Raw genomic sequence first — 16,689 nt, 5'->3', positions numbered from 1 at the left:
AGAGCTTAACCATCATCCTCCTGCCCCCACTGAGTCCACTGAGTCCAGGGAGCAGCCCAAGACAGAGCTTGCCCTCCTCGCAAGTTTGGGGAGTCTCTTTTTGTCCCTGGAGAGTCCCGACGCCTGAAGAAATCCACCACCAGCTCTTTGGATTTCCCATCATTGATTTGGAGGCGGTTCTGTTGACGCCAGTCCACAAAACACTTAGTAAGTTCTCTGTACTCGTGATCATCTCCATCTGTGATGAGGCCGACAATCGCAGAGTCATCAGAGAACTTCAGCAGGTAATTACAAAACCACGTAGGGCCTCGACTTCACCGAAAGGAACCCATCGCATTGCCGACACATCCTACCACTAATGCGCACGCACAACGTGCGCTCCATTTATGGCAAACGCCACGTCTCACTTTGCAATGAATTGCGTGTTAACAAGGGCACCAAGAAAAATGTCAAACAGACTGTTTGGGTGCGGAAAAAAAGGGAAAAAAAAGAAAATGTGAAGAACATAATATTGAGGTAAGTATGGAGGATGTTGGGGGGACCTCCTTGCGTTTGAATTGAGAATTGCAAATGACGTTGTCATGTGACGACGCAAGGGGGCATTCGGTCAGAACGCTAATGCCTCCACTACTCATGCATTATCACACGACTGAACTTTATTTATTTTAACCGATATTTCAAAGGAAAAAAAATAATTAAATTATGTGCTGTGCCTATTAATTTCATTTTCAGGAACGTTAGAGTTCGCTAGCATTCACTAAAGATGTCTTGTACTCAATGTTAGCTCTTGCTTCTTGATCTTTTTTTTTTAATTGATTTGGCACCAGTGTACTTACAATATTATGTATTTAATAATTTGGCGGCAGCAATAATAATAATACAACCTTAATGATATTTGGTCACCACAGCCTGCCTGCTCCATCGGGTGCACGGAGCTTGGGGATTTACCCCAACAAGCAGGCTGTAAATTCACGCACCGAGCAACACAAAGAACCCACAGAAGATTCCAGCATTACGCCTGGGTTGCTGGAATGTCGGAACCATGACACCCGGGCTCAGCAACAAACTACAAGAGGCCAGTGATGTCCGTAAAACTGCAGTTATAAACAACGACTTCATGGATCTGGCTCTCTCAAGGAAAGGGATTATACCTTTTTCTGGCGGGGGAAACCCCCTGAGGAAACCAGGGAATATGGAGTAGAGTTTGCTGTCAGGAACACACTCCTGGGAGCAGTGGTACCATGAGCCATTGGCTATAATCTGTCATATTTATGGGAAACTGTTTGATTAATATGCACAGTCTCTGTATACTTTAAAAAATAAATAAATACAAATACAACCACAGGCTCAGAGAGAATCCTGGCTCTCTGCCTCAATACATCCATGGGACCTGTCCACCTAGTGAGTGTGTATGATCCAACACTCAGCTCCCCCCAAGAAATAAAAGACCAGTTTTACGATGAACTCAAAGCATCTGTGAAAAACATCCCCAGCCGAGAACGCCTTTACCTCCTTGGGGACTTCAACGCAAGAGTCGGAGCCGACCATGACTCCTGGCCATCCTGCCTGGGACACCATGGCATCGGTAAACTGAACGAAAACGGGCAGCGCCTTCTGGAGTTCTGCACATACCATCACCTCTCCATCATCAACACTTCCCGTTCAAACCCATCTACAAAGTCTCATGGAGACACCCACGCTGAGGTCAGTGGCACCAGTTAGACTTGATCATAACACGCACGCCTGATCTCAGAAACACCCTTCAAACACGCAGCCTTCACAGTGCAGTCTGCGACACAGATCACTCGCTTGTGTTTTGTAGAGTCAAGCTACAAGCAAAAAACCTGTACAGATCCAAACCCAAAGGAGCCCCCCGCATCGACAACAGCAGAACATACGACCCAACCAAAGCTAGAGCCTTCCTCCGTGCCCTTGAGGATTCTCTCCCCAACCCACCCGTCTTGCTCTGCCCAGCAATACTGGGATGGCTTGAGGGACGCCATTTACAACACAGCCCTGACAGCGTTTGGCAAAAAGCAGGGTAAGCCAAATGACTAGTTCGATGCCAACCAATCAACATTGGCACCAATTCTTGAGGAAAAACGCATCGCCCTCACAAATTACAAGTTCACTCCAAACACGCAAACTCTACTGGCGCTTCGATCCTCTAGGACAGGGGTGGCCAACCCGCGGCTCTCGAGCCGCATGCGGCTCTTTGGCTGATTTCATGCGGCTCTTTAAGCGATATTCTGGCGTAAGGCGTAAGTGTAAACCATGGTCAAACACACCGTAACAACCCCCCCTCAAGAGATTGAAAACTTGCACGAAAGCTTTGTGACCCGGTTCCGTGATCTACAACTGAAAAGACCACAGATTACGTTCCTTGTCGACCCATTTAATGCGGAGATGGACTGTTTGAAAATCCCGCTCGTCACAGATGAGGCTGCGGCGGAGTTGGAGATGATCGATCTTTGTGAGGAGGATCAACTGAAAGCTGTTTTCAGGGAAGGGACCATTGAGTTCTAGAAACGTGTGCCAATGGAAAAATACCCCAACATCAAACGGGCTGTGCTAAAGATCCTGTCGATGTTTGGGTCAACGTACGTCTGCGAGTCTGTGTTTTCCACCCTGAAACATGTGAAATCAAAGCATCGATCTGTTTTGACTGACACTCATGTGAAAGAGTTGCTTCGAGTGGCAACAACGGAATACAAGCCAGATTTGAGGAGGATTGTTCAGGACAAGGAATGCCAGAAGTCCCACTAAGCAGCATAGTAAGAGAAAAATGTCATTGAAAATTGTTATATTTTTGTTTGTGGACTTGCTTGAACTGAGAGTTTATGTGTGTGTGAGACAGTGCACACAATGTTAACTGTTGAAAAAAATAACTGTCATTATTTTGCTGTGGGTCATTTTCAATAAATCTGGCTGAGCAGAGGCCTGTGTGTGTCTCTCTCTGTGTGTGCGCGCACACACACATGATGCATGGAATGATGTTCATGTGTGCCCATGTATGATGTGGCTCTTTGCAGTAACACAGTAAAAAAAGTGGCTCTTAGTCTCTGACTGGTTGGCCACCCCTGCTCTAGGAGGAAGCTTAGACAAGCTTCTTAACGCTGTGCCAACGACGACTGGCTTCAGCTCTGCAGAGACAGACAATCAGCTGCTGACACAGGCAATATCAGACTCATGTTCGACGGCATTAAAAAGGCACTCGGACCATCACCCCGCACAATCGCCCCACTGAAATCAGTCTCAGGAGAAACCATCGCTGACCGCTCTAAACAGCTGGACCAATGGGTGGAACACTACTCAGAGCTGTACGCCATTGACAATAGTGTCTCTGATGCTGCCCTCAGGCATGTAAGGCGCCTACCAGTGATGGAAGAGCTCGACACGGAACCAACGTCCGAGGAGCTAAGCAAAGCCATCAACAGCCTGACCAGTGGGAAAGCTCCAGGAGTCGATGGTATAGCCGCCAAAGTACTTAAGTGCAGGAAGCCTGCCCTTCTGCATAGACTGCACAGGCTTTTATGCCTGTGCTGGAGAGAAGGCTCTGTCCCACAGGACATGAGGAATGCAAACATTGCCACCTTGTATAAGAGCAAGGGAGACGGGAGTGACTGTAACAACTACCGCGGCAATTCCCTACTTTGCATCACCCGCAAGCTCTTTGCTCGAGTTGCACTGAATAGACTCCACGTCCTCGCAAAGAAGCTCTACCCAGAGTCACAGGCAGGGTTCAGAGCAGGAAGATCAACTCTTGAAATGATTTTCACCCTGAGACAGCTGCAGGAAAAGTGCAGAGAGCAACGTAAACCTCTGTACATGGCCTACGTCGACCTTACCAAGGCCTTCGACCTGGTGAGCAGGAGCGGACTCTTCCAACAGGTGGAACGGATCGGCTGCCCACCAAGATTCCTCAGCATCCTCCAGTCCTTCCACACAGATATGAAAGGTACTGTCCAGTTCGATGGGTGCAACTCTGAACCCTTCAACATCTGCTGTGGTGTCAAACAGGCTTGTGTGCTGGCACCCACTCTGTCTTTCTCTCTTCTTCCTGCGCCAAGCCTTTGAAACATCAACTGAGGGAGTCTACCTACACACCAGGACAGACGTCAAAGTTTTAAATCTCTCCCGACTGAAAGCAAAAACAAAGATCAGACCATTCACCATCCGGGATATGTTGTTTGCCGATGATGCAGCATTGGCAACACACACCGAGAAACACTTGGAGATTCTCCTCGACCGGTTCAAGCATGTCAACATTTCAACCTCACCATCAGTCGAAACAAAACCAAGACAATGGGCCAGGGCACTAGAGCCCCACCCTCCATCACCATCAACAACTACACACTGGGAGCTGTGAGTAGCTTTACCTGTCTCGGGTCCACCATCACCCGCAATCTGTCACTCGATGCTGAGGTCAGCAGTCGGTTGGGAAAGCAGTTTCCACTTTTGTGAAGTTAACATCTAGAGTATGGGAGAACAGCAGGCTCACCATCCATACCAAGGTACATGTGTATAAAGATAAAGATAAAGATGTCCTTTATTAGTCCCACAATGGGGAAATTTGAAATAGATAGAGCCTGCGTTGTCAGTACTCTCTTGTTTGGCAGCGAAACCTGGACTCCCTATGCACACCATGACAGGAGGCTAAACTCGTACCATCTGCGTTGTCTGACGTATACTGGGAGTCACCTGGCAGGACAGGGTCACACACAGCACTATCCTGGAGAGAACACAGTTTCCCACTATGTACTCCCTGATGAAATAATGGCGTCTCCGCTGGCTGGGCCACGTCCGTCGCATGCAAAAAGACACTCTGTATGCAGAGCTACAGGTAGGCCGCCCACTGCTCCGATACAAGGATGTCTGCAAGCATGACCTCAAATCCTTCAACAACAATCCAGCCACATGGGAAGACATCGCCCTGGTCCGTCAGAAATGGAAACGAGCTTTAAGAAACGGACTGCAGACCCACGAAACCGCCCTGGCTCTACACCAAGAAACAAAAAGGGAGTTGAGGAAGCAGAAAGCCAACATGCCTACACCAGCACCGGTTCCAGCCCACACTTGCGACGTCTGCGGCCGTGTCGATTGTCCTCAGAGACTGTGATGCCGATCATGAATACTTGGTGCATTTGACCTTATACCATGAAGAAAGGAAGAAAAGAAAATATGTACATAATTAAGTATAAGTACCGCATTTTCACAACCATAAAGCGCACTTTAAAGCCTCAAAAATTCCCCAAAACAGACGGGGTGCCCTTATGTATAGACTGAGACCCATAGATCTGTACACGTGCTATCTACTCGAGCAACGGCAGATGCCCCTTTGGGCATTACAGAGTGCATGTTAGCACTCCCTGCTGGATCAAGTCTGTGACTACTGCACTTTGAATTGACTGTGACAAATAAATTATTTGAATACAGATTTTGTTGATGGTTTATGAGAGTCAGTTAGAACAGACCAGTATGTGTTTGTGGGAGAAAGCTAGCCAAAAGGTCAGCTGTCCACGATGTCGTAGTTTGTCTTATCATTCATGTTATTGCAAGCAAGAAACATCACAAGTTTCGACGACTTTGCAAAAAAAAAAAAAAAAACACTGCCCAAAGCACACCACTCACATATCTCTAACCAGCCATCTGATTGGCTGAGGCTGATAGGCTGCCCGCATGCATTGCAATACTCTTTTTGTGATACAGTAATACCCCGCTACTTCGCGGTTCACCTTTCGCGGGTTCAGTGCTTCGCGGGTCTAAAAAATATTCGGGGGCATTGTATTTTCGCCGAGCGGCACGAGGGGGCGCTGGAGCGGTTAGACGGCCGGCGTGCGCCGAAGAGGAGAGTGGACGAAGAAGAGAGTGGACGAAGAAGAGCACGTTCCCCCGGACACGATTTGGGGCGACGTTTCGCGCGGTTCGGACCGTACCAGAGCTCCGGAGGAGGCTGGCGTGCATGGCCGTTAAGCCGAAGAGGAACAACTTCCGCCCGGGCACGGGCGGAGCGCGAGGCTGTCAGTTATGAATGAATAAATGAATAAATAAATGAAGAATGCCACCTTTCATTTCACAGGGCACACAAGAATGGCTGTGGGATAAAAAAATAATAAGTTTTAATAATAATTTGTTTTTTTTGTTATAACATGAATTTCACTCTCTCTCGCTCTCTCTCTCTACCCGTATTCTATATGTTGTACTGTATACAGGGGGGTATATAATTGCATCATTTTACAAAATTTTAAAACGCAAAGAAATGCACATACAGTATGCTAAGCACCACGGGCATAAACGCAAGCTGATTGGTCCATTGGCCTATTCACTACAGTAGCCCAAGCTTCTCCCGATGCCCATCAGTCCGCGCTTATCTCGTATATGTACAGTACGCTTCTCGCCATAGATCGCTGTTAGTTAATGTTTGTCTCGCAGTGATTTTTTAAGTGTAAAAGTTTTGTGGAGCCCTTCGTGATGCCTCCCAAACGCTCTTTATCCCTTGGTGCATCTAGTGAACCGAAGAAAAAGCGAAAGATGTTAACAATCAACGAAAAAGTGAGTTTATTGGACAAGTTGAGAGCAGGAAATGGCTACGCGAGCGTAGCCCGACAATATGGTCTTAATGAATCCACGGTACAGTACATAAAGAAGGAAGAGAAGAACATCCGCAAAACTGCTGCAATATCTTTCGCGAAAGATGCCAAAAGGGTTGTAAACACCCAGAATACGACCATCGTGCAAATGGAAAATGCACTCATTATTTGGATCCATGATTGTAGGGCGAAGAATATCAGCCTGGATGCAAACATAATCCGAAGTAAGGCTAAATCTTTGTTTGATGCTATGGTGCCTGAGGGTGGTGACGCGACAACGTTCAAGATGAGGAAGAGGACGACGGCGACGAAGATGATCCTCTGCCTGGTACCTCAAGCCAGACTAGCCCACGACGACCAGGTACGACTTTCGTTGCCAGTAGGGGCTGGTTTGATAGGTTTAAGAGGCGAGTCGGACTTAAGAGTGTGTCGTTGTATGGAGAGGCAGCCTCTGCAGACGAAGCAGCAGCGAGGAATTATGTTGAGGATGTGTTTCCGGAAATTATAGAAGAAAATGGCTCTGTCCCGGAGCACGTCTTTAATATGGATGAAACAGGTCTCTTCTGGAAGAGGATGCCGTCCCGAACATTTCTTTTCAAGGAAGAACTTCTAAAAACAGGTTTCAAAGCTCACAAGGTTCGAGTGACTCTGCTCATGTGTGGCAATGCTGCAGGATTCATGCTGAAGCCCGGCCTTATCTACAGGTCACAGAATCCTCGAGCATTGAAAAACAAGAACAAAGCCTGACTGCCAGTGTACTGGATGTCCAATAAAAAGGCATGGGTCACCAAGGCCCTCACACTTGATTGGTTCCTTAACTCTTTCATACCACAGGTAAAGCTTTACCTGGCTGAAAAGAGCCTGCCCTTTAAAGTGGTTCTCTTCATCGACTGTGCAGGAGGTCATGCAGCTGATTTGCATTATGAAGGGGTACAGGTGGAGTTCCTTCCCCCCAACACCACTTCCCTTATACAGCCCATGGATCAGGGGGTTATTAGGGCCTTCAAAGCCCTCTACACTAAGATAACAATGGAGGGTCTCATGTCCTCCTTTGAAGAGACCGGCGACACCTTCAGCATCAAATCTCATTGGAAGGACTACAACATAGCTACGTGTCTGGCTAATATTCAGAATGCCCTAAAGGACATAAAAGAAAAGACACTCATCTCCAGCTGGAAGAAATTGTGGCCAAACAAAATCACTCATGACTATGAGGGTTTCACGCCTAACGAAATCCATCACTCTGCCGTTGATGAGGCTGTCAGGCTGGCTCGAGTGGTGCAGACTGAAGGCTTCTCGGATATGACGGCTGATGAAATTACAAATCTCATCGACTGCCACTCAAACCCACTGACAGATGAGGACCTACAGGAAATGACCCAATCGGCGAGTGAGGAGGAAGACGAGTCTGCTACTGATGAAGGTGACAAAGCTGAAGAAGGTGGCCTTACATTGCATAATTTACAGGACCTCTTCAATGTTGCCAAAGACCTCCAAAAAAGGGCCAAAGAAATGGATGACAACATGGAAAGAGCCCTCAAATTCAGCAATCGTATTGATGACGTCATGGCTGTTTATAGGAGCATCTTCATCGACAAAAAAAAACAATGTTCACAAATCCCAATAACGATGTTTCTTACGCGCAAAAAAACTGCAGAAGATCCTCCTGTAGCCGCTACACCGCCTCCTGCAGCTTCTCCTGCATCGTCTGCAGCGTCATCCGAGGAGCAGTAAAGCTCTTCATGCCCCTGCGCAAAACGACGGACTAATTATGTTAGTGTTTGCTTGTTTTTGTTTGTTTGTTTTGTTTTTGATTGGTTGTTCGTAAGTAAATTGTTCTGTAGAACAGTGTTCTAGTGTGTTCACTCTCTCTCTCTCTACCCGTATATATATATATATATATATATATATATATATATATATATATATATATATATAGGTGCGAAGTATATATAAGTATTTTTTTTTTTTTTTTTTTGAAGGTGTGCCGCTACTCCACGGATTTTCAGTTTTCGCGGGTGGTCTCGGTCCCCATTAACCACGATAACCGGGGTATTACTGTATTTTTATTTCTTGTTGGGATATGAATGGCATGAGAGATGCATGTTTTGTGTTTGTTTCATTGTTTGCTTGTATCCTGTTCAGTGATAGTTTTGGTTTTGATTTAAAACATAACCTTTCCCTGGGCTCGTTTATCATGTCTACAGGTGACAGGTAGGAGGGGTGTTGTATTTGTAGTCTGAGGTGTAGAGGGTGAACAGTAAGGGAGCCAGAACAGTTCTCTGCGGTGCCTCTGTGCTGCAGAGAAGCACGTCAGACACAGACGTGAGTCCTCACATAATGTAGCCGGTTTATGAGGTATTCCTGGATCCATGTAACGAGGTGGTGGCCCACCTCCTTACTAACTAAAAGGGCTCACTAACTAAAACCGACGTATATGTGGATGCTAGACAACGAGGTCACAAATGCAACATTATTATCAAATCAAATACTATTAAAAAATGGGAACAAAAGAAGTAAATGAAAAATATATGTAAAACAAATCAAATCGAAACAAACAAGTAAACATGTATAAGTAAAAAAATGAAAAACTGTAAGGTGCACATAGAAAATGTAGCTTTGATTAAAAAAAAACAAGGCCCTCTGAAAATTACAATGTTTATTAAATTAAGGTGATGTGATTACAAAGTAAATACATACACAAAGAAATACATAAAAAGGAAAAATAAGCAATGCAGAGTGTATCAACCAAGAGATATACCAGAAGCATAGAAGAAAGGTATCAATTAACTGAATCTCCTTAGTTAACATAGCATAAGTGTCTGAATGCTTTAGTTCTCCATCGAGCTCGGATTCAGGATCCGGAGTAAGGCATCAGCATTCGATGCCATACGTCTCCAGATGCCATCGTCAGACATGATGTCTGGATGGCGAAGCTGTGGTTTGAGTCCCAAATCATACAAATCATCACTCCAAGATAGGCAGAACGTTGCTTCAACACTTCCAGGTATTAGTCCTCAACAATGTGGATGGGATGTGCTTATAGTTAAGTTCATCTATTGAGATTTGCGCACAAGTTCACAGGCCTGGTAGTTATGGATGTTTGCAACAACCGCCTGGGGCCTCGAATTGGGACCCGGTTTGGCTGCTTGCGTACGATGCGCCTGGTCAAGCTCCGGGCCATTAACAGTGTCCATTTCAAAGACATCCACAAGCAGTTGAGAAAAGAATGCAGTCGCTCTCGGCCCTTCAACATTTTCAGGCTCGCCCATCAAGCGAACATTATTGCGGCGACTTCGACTTTCCAAATCGACTAGCTTAGCTGTCAGTTTAGCATTATCCTCCATCACTGTTGTTAGCTAATCAGCCAAATCTTGCATTTCTTCACCTGTTGCTGTGGCAAAAGTTTCTAGGGACTCAATCTGCTGCTCATTAGCTCATGAGCAATAGAGATTTTCCAACTTGGTTTCCAGACGTTCAGTTAACGCTCTAAATTCAGCGGAGAGCGATGTTCTGTGCTCTTCAAGGGTAGTCTTTAGCATAGCCTTAATAGGCTCGCTAGCGGCATCTGTGTCCTCTTTCCCTTGTTCCTGATTCCTCATGGTTCTGCTGGTCATTTCGGTTGCTAAATGAAAGTTAAAAAAAAGATCAACTGAAGGCAAACGTCATTAACGTTATAGTTAGTGGAAATTTTTCCATAGTAGAAGTTATAAAGTCATCCAAAGCGAGCGACAATTCCAACATGACGTCAAACCGAAAGTTGTCTTACCATATTTTGCCCTTCAACTCTATACTCAAAAAGGTGACTGGGCTTTTCCAACCTAACGTTTACATGGATGCTGAACACCACCCCTTGCTCACACCAGTCCCCAGGGGAAATGGTTAAAAACATCTTTTGATCATCCCTCTGGTTTTGGTCTTAATCCCACCTCAAGTCATAAACCGGTAAGGATGAAACACTATGTTTTATCTTTAAAATATAATTTAATCATTCCCCTTGGCTTTATTAATACCTCAATATACCGGCAAACAGGACAGATGATTCCCCCAACCTTTCAAGGAAAAACCTTACACCTCCTCCAGCCTCAGCATCTCTCCCTGCAAAAAACACAGTCTCAAGACAAAATCTGGTAAGGATGAAAAACTATGTTTGATATCCATAACAACCTTTTCTCTCATCATACAATGGTTTATGAGCACCCGGTGGACACCTGCGTGCCCTTTGACATTTTGGACAATTGACACCCACCGGACACTCCCTCGTAGTTTATGATTTCCGGATTTCCAGACAGATGTCATGAAGCCACAAATCTTTGACACAGCATAGACATTTTTACAACTACTTAAGCATTCCCTTTTGTGATGTTTTACATGTCATGTCATGTGTGAATAGGTGTGTATGTGCGTGTGTACTCTGTGTATTACCATAAATTCCCCAGTAACTGGAGGCTGCTCCACTCCATTGAAAGAACAGTGAGCCGAGGAACAAGTCTCGAAATCAAATAAGGATTTTATAATCCTGCCACATTGGTCTGAGTTACCAGATCCAACCATGATGTATTGTTGATCTGGACTGTAATTCTTGGGTTTCTTTGTGCACTCTGTGTCATAAATGATTGAGGCCTGAATGGTTATATTCACGCCAATGGGGTAGCAGGGGTTGTTAATGTAGGCATGGTCCGATAATTCCTGCAGCAGTACATGAAAGAAAGAAAGGTCATTGAAAGGAATGGAGATGAGATGAGGGGATCAAGATGTGGACCTATATACTTTTCAGTGGACATTCTTGAGTAGAAACATTGCTGTCATTCATCAGTATATATAGTATGTATACATGTTAAATTATTTGAATGAAAATCACATGTAATAAGAAACAATGCACTTTTTTCCAGACTGAAGACATATATGTGACCATTATCTTAAATTAAATCATTTATCTTTGACTTGACTAGTTGGCAGCACAATAGAAGCTCAGTAGTTGTTTTTTTCTTTTGTGGGGACAATGGGTTCTTTTTAATATAATTTTTTTTTACCTCTTATAGATTCAATGTTAAACTGCCATCTTCTTCGGGAGCTTAAAGTAACTAGTAGAGGTAAAAAAAAAAAAACATCTTAACAAAAGAAAAAAAAACTATTCTTGAATGTGTTAGACAACAAGATGAACTCATTAACCACACAAAGATGGGAGAAGTTATCTTCAGAACTCAATCTTCACACGACATTATTGAATTCTAATCTGTACAAGCATAAACGCGGCAGAATTGGAGCTCAGACACACACTTGCACTCTGCTGAAGTCTGTGCACCTGAATGACTTTGTCCAGAACCATCTTCTCAGCTTCATTCTTGCCATAACAGAGGAAACTGTGAGTGTAGACATTGTAATGGTAGCCGTATAGCTTGACGTGCATGTAGTCAGGTCCACTGAGCTCTTCGTTAACCGAAAAGGCGATTTGAGTTGATGCACCACCAAGATCCATTGAGCCTACAGTCTTAGATGCCTTTGGACGAACATAAGTGTTCCACAGGCTTTTCTGCAAACACAAAACAGAGTGTTAATAAGAAAAGTATGGCACTGTTTCAGAATTTGAATGAATATCAACATGAGGCACGCCATACACTGGCCACTCATTCACTGGAAAGTGCATCAAGTGTCCATCCCATAAAGATTGGCTTCGTGAATCACTACACTACCAATGTCTAATGTGTTTTATTTATCCAATTTCGTATTATTTTCCATCACATTATTTATTCTCTTATTTATTTAATTTATATATTTGATTAAATTATTGTTGTATTGCACTGGAGAGGGGAGCTCTCTAATCTCGTTGCACACTGTACAATGACAATAATGGGATTTCTGATTTTCTGATATATTATCATTATTAAAAATCATTGTGAGCCTACTTTGACTAATACTGTATATTCTGGTTTGAGCCAAAGATGAATTGGTAATGATAATCTAAAATGAAACCTGGTTAAAAAATTAAGCATACTTGAAAAAAAAAAACATTTGCAAATGGAATGGTCAGATAAGTATTAACATTGTTATGCATACTGTACATGCTGATGAACTGATTTGGTTGGCCTTAATGGTCATTGACTTTTAACCATTTTACAAAATTAGTGTGACATGCTTTAAAGTTGCTTCCGTGCTTGGTTTGTTTTACCTCAAGAAAGTTTCCCATCAAATAGTTGACAGTAATCCATCCATACAGTCCTTCCTCCTGACCAGTAATGACGGATGCATTTTGGAAGTTAAAGGGCAAGGATTGGAGATATACTTTTAGACTATCCAAGATTTCGCTAGCCCGCTTCATATCATTCTCTCTTGGAACAAAGCACAAAAAGGTAATCAAATGGTTGCAAATATAACAACAAATGTCAATAAAAAAAAGTTATATCAATCTTATTCAATACAAAATAAGAAATGGTCATCAATCCAAGAAGCAATCAACCGTATATATGTAATGTATCAGAGTCAACTGATTTGTAGCTGAACCAGGTCAGTGAAATTAATTTTTTTTATTGTGTAAACAAAATGCTAATTTGTTGCCCTTCAACACAAATTTGTAGCTCACTACTCCGAGATCTGATTTTATGAAAATGGTCAAATGTAGAGGTCCGGGATTAAAGACAAGGGACAGGGAGTAAAATTTAATTTTCTTTTATGCTGGGAATAAGCAACAAAGACTTGAAACGCCTGCAATTGCAGGTTATTGACAAAAACTAACTACTAAAAGACACTTGCCTTTCAGGACTCAATACATTCCATAGCAAAGGTGTGAGCCATTTGCTGATCCAGACGGGAAAGTTGTTCATGAGAATTTAACCCACACATTACGATTTTGTGGACCCTCTCAAATTTGCATTTTGTGTCCATGTCATATCTATGTTGTGTTGAAAAATGGTAAAAAAAATCCAAGTCATATATGCAGCTCCGTTAAATTTGTGTGATTTTATGAGATGTGCCGAGACTTCGGTGCGTGTCTCAAGCAAAAGAGGTGACAAGAGAAGGGACCTCTTGGAAAGACTTGCAGAGACACAAATTCTAAGCCGTTTGTTCGGAATCAGTCATTCCCGTAAATGCGCATGATTTCTTGGTTATGTTAGGCCAGCAGAGAAGGCATTGAAGGCCTTGACTGCCAGACCACTGGTAAAAAAAACAAAAAAAACATAATTGTTCCTCTATATTTTTAATGTTTGAGTGATAAACAACTAAACACAGGAATTTCTGAAGGCAAAAAAAGGGAAACTATGATTGTAGGGGAGTTCTGCTACTTATTTTTTGATTCAGGTATATAACCGTCTTCATGCCACTATGGCCAAACACCACTTGAGTGGTTAAAGGTCAGAGACAAAAGATTGAAAAGCTTTTCTTACGTCCTCTAGAACACCTAAACAATGCATAACTGTCAGTAAAAGGTCATTAGATCGTTGGTAGACAGCAATTAAATCAATAAATACAATTCAAAATGTCTGGGGTTTGACTCTCACATTCTCTCATTTTTTCCTTTTTCCAGAGCTGTGACATCACAGAAGCCAAACAATTTAGAGCATGCGTGTCTGCAATTTTTTTTATTGATTTGAATGACCTGCTTTGTCGCTGCCTGGTCCCACTCCCATCCCATTTTTAATTTTTTTTTGCTAAGATGGCGGCGCGCATGGACGCAGCGGCTAACGGCTCTCCCTTCCAGTTCCACTCTTTATTACTTTTTATTTATGTATGTTCGGTATTATTAACACCGACTGTGGCTGAGTATCGATAGACGTGCCAGGACATCTTGGACATTGGTTATCGATACAAAATAACAGTCTAGGAGGAATTTTGCTACGATCGTGAAATTCCTGACGAACTAGCAAGTCCGCCCGGCTCACCGTGGATTGTCATCGGGACGGGAGGCTACGCAGACGACGGAGGGAGAGGAAGCAGAAGCGGGGCTGCAGGTCCAGTCTCCTACTAAAAACGACAGCAGCCCCACAAGCAACCACTGCCAAGTCTCTACCTCACCAACGCCAGATCCGTTGTCCATAAAATCGACGATCTGGAATTACAAGCCCTGGGAAACCGCTATGTTCGGGACAGTTGTGTGATCATCATAACGGAATCCTGGCTCCACTCCAACGTTCCCAACGCTAGCATCCAGCTAGCTGGGCGCTCGCTTCATCGCGCGAATCGTACGAGAGACACCGGTAAGAGCAGGGGTGGGCGTCTCTGTATTTAGGTGCATGCGGACTGGTCCAGCAACAGCAAGATCGTAGAGAAACTCTCCTCCCCTAACATCGACTACATGTCCGATCAATGTCGGCCTTATTATCTCCCGAGGGAGCTAATAGTAGTGATCGTTACAGCTGTTTACATCCCTCCCGATGCTAACACTAGCACGGCGCTCTCGCTACTCGTGTGCGTCATCAATAAACAACAGCGGCCCCATCCTGATGGCATTCATATAGTAGAGGGAGACTTTAATAAGGCCAATTTGAAGACTGTACTCCCGAAGTTCCACCAGGATGTCAAGTGCCCAACAAGGGGAGAGAACACTCTTGATCATGTTTATTCGAACATCAAGCAGGGGTACAGAGCCATTCCCATCGCCCCCCTCGGCCAGTCAGACCACCTGTGGACTACAGCTCGTCATTTAACACAATCATCCCAGACATCCTCATCACTAAACTGGACATTCTCGACCTCCCAGACCTCACATGCACCTGGATTAAAGACTTTCTGACCAAGAGACCACAGACTGTGATGCTTGGCCCCTATACATCCTCCACCCGAACGCTGAGCACCGGTTCCCCTCAAGGATGTGTACTGAGCCCTCTCCTGTACGTTCTCTACACCTATGACTGCAGCCCGGCCCACGGAAACAACACCATCGTCAAATTTGCTGACGGTATGACAGTGGTCGGTCTGATCTCAAAAGGTGACGAGACAGCTTACAGGGAGGAGATCCAGAAACTAACAGCTTGGTGTGAGGACAATAAACTACAGCTCAACACTGCAAAAATGAAGGAGGTCGTCATCGACTTCAGGAGGAACAAGACTGTGCCACCCTCCCTCTACATCAAAGGCGTGTGTGTGGAGAGGGTCCACACATTCAAGTTCCTGGGAGTACAGCTCTCCGATGACCTCTCCTGGACACACAACACCACAGCAGTGATAAAGAAGGTCCACCAGCGTCTTCACTTCCTGAGGGTCCTCAGGAAATTCAACCTGGACAAAAAGCTGCTGTTGGCCTTCTACCACTTGTCCATCCAGAGCTGCTGACGTACTGTGTCTCCACCTGGTACGGCGGCTGCACTGAGGCAGACAGAGCGAGGCGCCAGAGGACAGTCAGCGCAGAGGATCATTGGCTGCCCTCTCCCCTCACCTGACGGACATCTATACCACCTGGTGTCTCAGCAGTACTCTCAATATCATTAAAGACAATACCTAAGCTCACACCTGTTCGACCTGTTGCCCTCTGGCAGGCGTTACAGGTTGTTGGAATTTATCTTTATATCAATGTTAGAATTTAACTTTAACCCAGTGTAAACTCAAATTAGTAATCTGACTCCAATTTGCGACCTTCCCCAACACTCACTCATCCAACAATATGCGCGCTCGTTCTGCAATAGAAAGGTATCAGGAAGCCGGCATTTTCACACACGAAGTGGATTTATTCCCAATACAGATTTCCTACATGGCACCTGGATCTCGAATCCCTCTCAATACAAGTCTACACCTCTCTTGCCACCAGCGAATGTGTTCTACCCCCGAGTTGCCCAGTACTGATTCATACTATACAACATGCAAAATGGCACAGACAAAGGCATCCTGGCATGATTCTATTGGCTATGTGTATTGCAGTTAACTTTAGCTCGCTCTCATTGGTCTTTCTCCTCCCGCCGAATCCCGTGGCTCCTCCTGCGTGCGATTCCCCGATGGCCGCTCCTTCCCGGAGTCATCTCGTCTCGCTCAGCACCTTGTTTCTAAAACATTCCATTCTTGCACAACCCCCGCAACCAGTTTCGCGCCACCAGTCACACTCTCAGCATTTTACAATATCACATTTTCATACATTGGATGCACCAACATCTAATGAACTATGTTAAGCTCA

The 16,689-nt window shown here is 44.5% G+C and overlaps 1 protein-coding gene across 3 annotated transcripts in view; it reads right to left on the bottom strand.

The window, feature by feature from the left end:
• The window catches only part of entpd3 (ectonucleoside triphosphate diphosphohydrolase 3), a 120,918-nt gene that overhangs the window by 19,039 nt on the left and 85,190 nt on the right, over nucleotides 1–16,689 (bottom strand). For 2 of the 3 annotated variants that reach the window (XM_088307007.1, XM_088307008.1), the window contains 3 exons: nucleotides 12,760–12,919; nucleotides 11,896–12,123; nucleotides 11,016–11,279 (listed from right to left, as the gene is read on the bottom strand). In XM_088307007.1, coding sequence (XP_088163133.1) covers nucleotides 11,016–11,279; nucleotides 11,896–12,123; nucleotides 12,760–12,919 — 652 coding nt within the window. The remainder of the gene's footprint in view (nucleotides 1–11,015; nucleotides 11,280–11,895; nucleotides 12,124–12,759; nucleotides 12,920–16,689) is intronic. The other variant, XM_088307009.1, reaches the window with a different exon arrangement.

The sequence above is a fragment of the Idiotropiscis lumnitzeri genome, chromosome 10 (assembly GCF_059441095.1).
Source record: "Idiotropiscis lumnitzeri isolate Australia: NSW breed Sydney's pygmy pipehorse chromosome 10, RoL_Ilum_1.0, whole genome shotgun sequence".
Taxonomy (NCBI): domain Eukaryota; kingdom Metazoa; phylum Chordata; class Actinopteri; order Syngnathiformes; family Syngnathidae; genus Idiotropiscis; species Idiotropiscis lumnitzeri.
Note: the sequence above shows the minus strand (reverse complement) of the source record. Positions and strands in the feature narration are given on the sequence as shown.